The following is an 8,507-nucleotide window of genomic DNA, read 5'->3' as shown; positions in this document are numbered from 1 at the left end:
TTTCACAGACAACAATGCTGGTTTTGAAAGCTGGGCACAATTTGGGTTTTGTGAGGGGTCCCCCGGCCCAGCTGGCCATATGGGATACAACATGTAGAACATGCCTAACAATGAGCACGAGTGACAGCCCTAACAAAACGCAAAGGACACTGCTCCCTGACTCCGAGATGGACTGCCTCCCATAAATGAATTGAATGGCCCTAAAAAAGAAGGGGGGGGGGGGGAGAAGAAGGGAGGGAAGGCACAGGGAGGGGGCCCCCCCCCCCAAACTGTCTCTCCTTTTTTTCTCCCCCCCCCCCCCCCCCGCCCCGGGCCCAGCCCTGGCTGCCTTTGCCTCCATCTCTTTAATATGCACGCCTCTAACATGCTCACCTCCCTGCCTCCCCCATTGTGCTGTTTTGTGAAGTCTACTGTATATTGTGCAAAGATAGACTGCCCGGAGCTGGCCCGGCAGCATGGGAGATATAAGGCCACGGAGGTTAGGGCCACACAACTGGTTTTATAGACTTAGCAGAGCCTGGGGGGAAAAAAAAAAGAAAAAAAAAAAAGAAGAAAAAAGTGACAATTTTCCTTCCCTCCCGCTCCTGGCCCGCACGCTGGGACTGGCGAGGGGAAAAACTGCTCGTGTCCGCGTACCCCCCCCCCCCCCCCACCGTGTACGCTGGGGCAGGGGTCCCGGACCCCGGCGGAGCCTCCCCGGGCTGCAAAGCAGGCTCCGCCGCTTGCTGGGCCGGCTGTCCCCCGGTGATTCCGGCGGGGCTGCTCCGCCGGTGCGCAGGCAGGTTGCCGGCTCCGTCCCCGCCGCGAAGCCGAGCAGCAGCCCGGCCTCGGGCTGTTTAGGATAAGGGCTGGCCCGGCGGGGAGGCGCGGGAAGGAGGAACAAGAAAAGAGGGGGGGAGAGAAAAAGAAAAAAAAAAAGAGACAGGAAAAGGAAAAATCGCGGAGGCTGCGCAGGGGCGGAGAGGCGCTCAGGGGCACGGCGGGGCCGGGGTGCTGCGGTGCCGGTAGCGATCGGTACCCATCGGTACCCAGCTTCGGGCGTTGAACCGAACCGGCTCGGCTCGGCCCCGGCGGGACGGGGCGGGCGCTGCTCCGGCCCCATCACACCGGACAAGCCACCGTTTGTTTGGGTTTTGATTTTCTTTTTTTTTTTTAAGCATCTTTACCAGCCTAAAAAACGCAGCTGGCCCGGCTCTGCCTAAACCTGCTCCGAGCCGGGGCTGCCCTGCCCGAAACCGACCGCCGCTTCCCCCGGGCCGGGCTCGGTCCCCGTTCCGCCCCGGCCGAGCCGTCCGGCCTGCCCCCGCTCCGCCTCGCCTCTCTCTTCCCCACTATCCCCCCTCCCCCGTTTTTTTTTTTGGGGGGGGGGGGTGCCCCAGGTGTTAACCCTTTCCCCCGACCTGCCTGAGCCGCCGGCACATCCCCGACGGCTGAACCCGAAGTTTTCCACCCCCACCCGCCCTGTGCAAACGGCCCCCAGCCCGGGCAGGGGGGCGGTGGGGTGATGCTGGTATCCGCAACTCCGCAGCCGGAGGGCCCCAGCACCACGGGGGGCACTGGGATGTATCAAAGCACAGTCACAGATATAAAATTATTCTCCCCCCGCCCCACCCCCGCCCGGGTTGTCGCCAGCTCCGGGCGTTGCGGAGGAGCCGGGCTGGAGACGACTGCCCCGAAAAAAGCCGCTTTCCACCCCCCAAAAAAGAAGTTGCGGGGGCGACGGGCGGGGTGGGGGGGGCCGGGGGGCACTGTTCGGCCGTGTCTCGCGGCGGGCCCCCCCCCCGGCCCCGCTGAGCCCGGCCGAAAGGCCGCCCGCCGCCGGGGAATGCGGGGAGGCGGCGGCGGGCGCCGGCCGCACCGGGAAGTCGAACAAAACCGGTTCGTCGTTGTTATCCGTTCCTTCTCTTATTTTTTTTTTCCTCTCGAAACACAGCTTTTTTTTTTTTTGCCTTTTTTTTTAATTAAAATTCTTATTAAAATATCGAAAGCCCGGCTTTGTACACAACGAGCCCGCTTTCCCGCGGCGGTGAGCAGAGAGGGTTTCAGCTGCGGTTCTTTTCCCTCTGCTCAGGAAGAGTTGTGCGCAGACCCCAAACAAGATAAAACAAAATGAACCCCCTGGCTGCTACTCACGGCAGCGGTGATCGCAAGGAGATGTCAAAATACGCCCGCTAACAGTTGTCGGGGGTTAGACGCTGCCGAAAATTGTCCTAGGAGGGGGAGCAAGCGAGACCTCCCTGTCGGGGTGCCCCGCACCCCGGTACGGCGGCCGCGCTCCGGGCGCACGCACAAAACCACAGGAGCAGCCGGGGGGGTTTTATTCTTTATTTTTTTTTTTTTTTAAATTCTGACGATTCCCCCCCCCTCCTTTTTTTTTTTTTTATTTTAGTTGTAGGTAGACAGGACCACTCTGAATGGCGCAAAAATTTCTGTAAACAATGACGCACAAAAACACCTCCCCTCCCTTCCCCCCCGCCTCCCCCCGAAATGAAACCGAGCCCCCCCCCCCAAAAAAAATGGAGGGGAAAAGAAACGGGAGAGGGAAAAAAAAACATAATAATAATAATAATAATAGGAATAATAATAATAATAATAATAGCGTTTCCCTCTCCATTCCTTCCCCCGCAGTTTTGATTTTAATTTTGGAGCATCAGTCTCTCTCTCTCTCTCTCTTTATTATTTTTGTTTTTCCTCCTTTTTCTGTGTGTGTGTGGGGCTAGTGTGTGCGTGCGGGCGCGCTCCCCTCCAGCCTTCACCAAGTCCATTGCTGAGCTTGTACCAAATGGTGTGCTGTGGGGTACTGGGGGTTGCTGGTAGCGCTGTACTGGGCGTTGTATTGCATATGCTGTAGAGACTGGGCGCTATAGGCGGAGAAGGGGATTCCCGTCTGGAAAGTCGCGGCTGCCAAGTCCTGAGCTTTGAGCGTGTGGCAGGGCTTGCCGTCCCTGACTAAGACCGGCACGGCCACCCGCCGCGGGGAGGGAAGAGGAGTCACTTCCATACCTTTCTCGGCCCGGGCCCGCTTCATCTTGTAGCGGTGGTTCTGGAACCAGATCTTCACCTGGGTGGGGGTGAGGCGGATCAGGCTGGCCAGGTGCTCCCGCTCCGGCGCCGACAGGTACCGCTGCTGCCGGAACCGCCGCTCCAGCTCGTAGGTCTGCGCCTTGGAGAAGAGCACCCTCCTCTTCCTCTTCTTCCCCGCGTCCCCGCCGCCCGCCGCCTCCTTCTCGTTGTCGGGCGATTCGTCGGCCGACGGCTCCGGCGATTTGGCGGAGGGGTCCTGGCCGCCGCCGCCGGCCGTCAGCCCGTGCACTGCGGAGAGTCCGGCCGAGAGCCCTCCGTCAGCCCGGGGCGGGGGGCTCCGCGCCGCGCACCCCCCCCCCCCCCCCGCATCCGTCCCGCCGCCTCGGGGCAGCGCGGCTCTCCCCCGCCCGGGGGAGAGGGGCGGGGGGGTTCAGCCGGCCGTGGCGAGCGGTAATCCCCCCCTTCCCGTTCCCCCCCCCCCAGCCGCCCCACCGCCCGGGGATGCCCCCGCGGGCGCGGGCGCTGCCCCGGTCCCCGCGACACTGCGCGGTCGGTACTCACGGGAGTATTGGATGCCCTCGGCGCTCGCCAGCCAGCGCGTGTAGGGATTATCGCTATTATCATAGAAAGGGTTCTTCAAAGGCAGCGTCTGAACAGTGTCCAAGGGGGTTTGTCCCAAAACTCCCGCTTTCTTGGGCGGCTCCGGCGCCTCGCTCTCTTCCTCGCCGCCCTCCGCGGCGGAGCCGTCCTCATCGTTGGTGTCGGGGAGGTCCAAAATGTCCTTCACCGAAAAGCCCGTCTTTGTGTTGGTCAGAGACATGTTCCGGCCAATTCGAGGCAGGAAAGTTGGGGGAGCAGCTCCGCCGATCCGCCGCGTCACGGGAGCCCACGCACAACACGGGGGAGCGGCGGCGAAGAGCCCCGCACGCGGCAGCCGGGGGAGGAGGCTGCGGGGCGGCGGCACGCGTGGAGGGTGTTGGGGGGGCGTGGGGGGGGAATAGAATAATCTAGATTTATAGAAAAATAACCGAAGGGTTTTGTGCAAAAGAAGAAGCGGAGCCCCGGCCGCAGCGGTGGATCTCTGCGGTGGTGGTTTCTACGGGCTTGTTCTGCCACGGGGGAAAATTCAGAGAGCGGGAGCAGCAGCTGGCTTCGGAAATAGTTTGTAACTCCAGGGGAAAGGGGGAAAAGACACGCCAAAAAAAAAGAAAAAAAAAAGAAAAAAAAAAGAAAAAAAATCACTTCTGGATCTTGCTTAAACACCCCGAACCCGTGCCTGCCGCTTGAAAAAACCGAGCCATTGCTGGAGCGAACAGTCCATATAAGGCTGGTCCCCACACATGAACCTGCCGAGAGGAGGGAGAAAAAAAATACATTAAACCCGGGAAAGGTTGGCCACGTGTGGGCGGGTCTTGGAAGTCAAGTGGATGAAGACAGTGTTTGCAGATGTGAAATTGCGGGTTTTGGGCGAGCTCCGAGCTTCCACCATTGGTGATGAGTGGTATAACGTGTCAGTTAATTACCGGCGTGGGGAGGGCCCTTCCGCGTGTGTGTGCGTGTGTGTCAGCGAGAGAGGGAGGGTGTGATTTTTTCCTTTTTTTTTTTAAACACGGTATTTACATACAAAGAGCCTCGCACCAGCCCGATATTCCGCACACTCCAAAGTGTGTTTTCCACCGATTGCCTTGAAAAGCAGAGAGGGGAAAAAAAAAATTAAAAAAAGACGGGGGGGGGGGGTCATAAGGAGCGAGGGAGGCTGCGTGCGCGGTTTCCCACCCCTCCCGCGCAGCCTGCGCGCCCACGCAACCCCCCCCGGGGGGGGGGGCAGCGCTTTTGCGCGGGGACGCGCTCAAAGCCCCGCGCGGGACCGAAACGAGAGGCGGCTCAGATGGCAAGAGACCAACTTATCTAAACCGCCTAGGTCAATATTTTGGTTGAGGCTTAGGGATGAACGCTGGAAATTAAACAGCAAGTAATTGATTCTAGTTTGCTCCGAAATTAACCGAACTGGCAAAATGCGATCGTCAGTCACGACCCGGGGAGATCCGGGAGGTGATTACTTGGGGGGGGGGCTTTATTTGAAGAGGTCTCATTGATTTTGCCTCCTTCTTCCAGGGGAATAAAACCCAGCCCGTTTGGTTAATTTAATGGGCTGGAGGCCAATGGACTTTCAAATACGACTGGAATTCCTTTTTTCCTTTTTCTTTTTTTTTTTTTTTTCTTTTTTTTTCAGGACCTGGGGAAGGAGGGGGGGGGGGGTAAAGAAGGGGTTCCTTTCCAAAAGGGCGTGTTGGAAGGCCGGACCTCCAGGTGTCACACATGCACAGCTGGGGCGCCGGCAGCCGCCGAGCCCCGCAGCATCCCCGGGCGCGGGTCCCGGCGGAGCGGCGCGGAGCCGAGCAGCGCTGCGCGACCGCGGAAGCTCCCCCTGCCCGGCGCGGGGCTGCAGACCGCCCCCCTCCCCAACTTCTCCCCTCTCTATCTGTCTGCCACCAACTTTTATTTTCATTTTCCTTCTTCCTCCCCTTTCCTGCACCCGCCGAGGACCCTTGGCCGTGCACACCCTCACCGGGCACGGCCCGGACCTTTCCCTTCCCTTTTCCCTTTTCCTTTTTCCCCTCCCCGAAGCGCCCCGCAGCCGGACCCCGGCCCGGAACGGGTTTGTGCACGGGGAGGATGGTGGTGTGCGACGTGGGGGCTAGAATGTGGGAAGGGGCTTCTCACCATCACCTTTATTTCTGGGAAAGAAAAGTTGACCGAGTTTCTCTTCCCGGAGGAGGGAGCGGGAATGGGGCTGCCGGTGGTGGGAAGAGGAAGACGACGATGCCTCAGACATCCTCCTATTTGCCGATCAATGTATTCGCACCTTCCCCTCCTCTCCCTCCCCGCTCCCCCCATCTTTCCTCCCCCAGCCCCCAGCCTGCCTCCCATAAAGTATGTGATGTGGCTGACAATGCCCAGGGATTTTTCCCCCCCCCCTTTTTTTTTTTTTTTTAAGCGAGCCCCTGAGCACATCCTGGGTGGTCGGACCCGCGCAAACACAAATACAACCCTATGGCTAAGCTGGAAACAATGTCCGCAATGTAGACAAATGTCCGGCTTCTGTTGGAACCCTTTGTCTCGGCGCAGTTTTTGCATTTATTTCAGTGGCGAAATAATACGTGATTGACGCCCTCTTTCAATGTGTCCTAACTGTTGGGAATAAATCTGAGGTTGTTCCTAGTTGTCATGGTATTCAACCGCGCTCAATGGCTATCTCTTCATCCATTTCGGAGTCCTTCCTCGATATCGAGGGAACCCCTTCGGGCGGGCGCTCCCCCGCTCCGCTTCCCTTTCCCCGGGGGGAGGGGCTTGGGACACGCACCAGGCAGAGCGCTTTAATTTCCAGCAAATCTCGGGCTTATCGATTGATTTATTCTCCCCCACCCCCACCCCGCCCCCGGCTCGACCTGCCCGGCGCGGGGGAGGCGGCGGCGTTTGGGTCGGATGGGGCAGGATGGGGTTTGAATTACTTCCCGCCGCGGCGAAGTTGGGGGGGGAATAAATAATAATAATAAAAAAAGCCGGAATAACAGTGACAATCGCGACAGAGGCGGGACCACGATACAACGTCCCGAATTCAAGCCCGGCAGAAGCCAAGCCGGCGAGCCCGGGGAGGGACGGGCACAGCATCGCCGGGGCCGTGTCCGCCCGGGGCGGCGGGACGGGCGGCCCGTTCCTTGGGCAGCTCCGCTCCTCGGGGGGGGACTTTAAATAATTATTATTAATAATAAATAATAATAATAATAATAATACCCCCCCAACCCCCAAACAGACGCGTAAACGCCACAACGCGGGCAGAGCATCTCGCAAAGCCCCCGCGACGTGGGGCCCGACGGCGGCGGGAGCGGGGGATGCCCACGGGAGGAGAGCGGGCCCTTCTGCCGCGGGAGGGCGGACACGGCTCCGGGGGTCGCTGCGGGCTGGCCCGACCCGGCCCGGCCCCCCACGCAGCCCCCCGAAGCGGGGGGGGGTGTTTGGCCGGGCCCCGGCATCGCCTGAGAGGTAAAGGGAGGGCCGGCACCGGCGGCCCGTCCACCCGCGGGGAACAATGGTCCCTCGTGGGCACACAAAGTCCCGCGGCCCGGCAGCGGGGGTGGGGGGTCGGGGGGCTCCCACGAGCGGGCAACGCTGCGGGCCGAGGCCGCTCTCCCTCCGCACCGAGCGAACGGCCCGGGACGCCGTGACGTCACCGGCGGGGGGTGACGTGAGAGCCGCTCGGGCCCTTTGACGTCAGGGGGGGTCGCGGGGCCGGGACGCAGCCCCCGTGCCCGGAGCCGCGCTGCGCTGAGGGGGGGAACCCGACGGCAGCCCGGCGGCTATCGCGACAGAGACGGGGGGGGAGGGAGGCTCTCCCCGCCGCCCTTCACGCCCTTCTCCCCGCTGTGTCCCCCTCCCAGCACCCCGCGGGCGGGACCAGCCGGGTGGGGAGGGGGGATGCTCCAGCCTTAGGGCGAGGGGGCGGCAAGGCAGGGGGGGAGCCCGCAGAGCCTGCCGGGGCCGGAGGGGCTGCCCTCCCAGCCCGCCCCCCTGGGGGGGCTCGCCCCGGGGAGGGCTGTTTGCAGAAGCCCGGCGTAGGCCGGCGGCGCGGTGCGTGTACACAGGCTGAGTGGCTGCACTTCAGGACAAGTGGGGGAGTGTTTACCTGTTTACTTTCACAGGTAGCTCAAACACCCGCCATTCGCCTCCCCTCCCTCTCCGCTCTTTGTCCCCCCGCCCCGAGGTGCGTGGGGAGCAGCCCCCCCCCCACCCCACGGGCGGCGGGTGTCGGTTTTAGCGGCATTGAAGCTGGTTTTTGGTTGGTTTTTTTTGTTTGTTTGTTTTTTTTTTAAGACGGGAAGAGGCACTGGGTGGGGGATAAGAGAGGGAAAGAGCCCTTCTGAGCGGTTCTCGGCGGCAGCGGTGTGTGCGGGCTGGTCACGCGTGGGAGGCGGGGGGGAGGGGGCCGGCCCGGACCCGACCCCGCCGCCCTGAACCCGCAAAGCCAGCAGGCCGCCCGGGCAGCGGAGGGCAGCCCCTCCCCGCGGGCCGGCGGAGCGGGGTCTCGCCACGCCACGCCACGGGCGGCCCGTGGGTCGTGTTCCGAAGCGGCGAGGCGCCTTCCCTTGCTGCATCGGGTCTCTCCTCCCGCCGGCGGCCCGAGGGCTCCCGCTCCCCGCGAAGCGCCGGCTCTCTCCCGCTGCTTTAAGCCACCGACGCCCCTGACTTCGTTCCCTTCTCTGCCGAGCGACATCACATACGTACACTATATATAATAATATTATATATATATATATAAATGAATGAAAGGGGGTTTGGCAGGAGTCTGCCGCTATTCCTCCCCTTCCTGTGCGGTTCGCTCGCACCAACCTCTAACCCATCTCCGCATCGCATCTCCGATAACAGCCGTCAAGTGGATTAGTTTATTGTTTGATTAGACCGAAGGTGTGAGCTATTGTTTTCCT

General features: G+C 61.3%; 1 protein-coding gene across 1 annotated transcript; it reads right to left on the bottom strand.

Annotated features, from left to right (window-relative positions):
• Positions 1-2,668: 2,668 nt before the first annotated feature.
• Positions 2,669-4,704, bottom strand: NKX2-2 (NK2 homeobox 2). Its single transcript, XM_030022592.1, has 2 exons — positions 3,586-4,704; positions 2,669-3,312 (listed from the first exon to the last, which is right to left on the bottom strand). The coding sequence occupies exons 1-2, from the start codon at positions 3,842-3,844 to the stop codon at positions 2,753-2,755; spliced, it is 819 nt and encodes a 272-aa protein (XP_029878452.1). The 5' UTR covers positions 3,845-4,704; the 3' UTR covers positions 2,669-2,752.
• Between the last annotated feature and the right edge of the window lie 3,803 nt (positions 4,705-8,507).

The sequence above is a fragment of the Aquila chrysaetos genome, chromosome 8, assembly GCF_900496995.4.
Source record: "Aquila chrysaetos chrysaetos chromosome 8, bAquChr1.4, whole genome shotgun sequence".
NCBI lineage: Eukaryota > Metazoa > Chordata > Aves > Accipitriformes > Accipitridae > Aquila > Aquila chrysaetos.
This window is presented reverse-complemented; position numbering and strand designations above follow the sequence as displayed.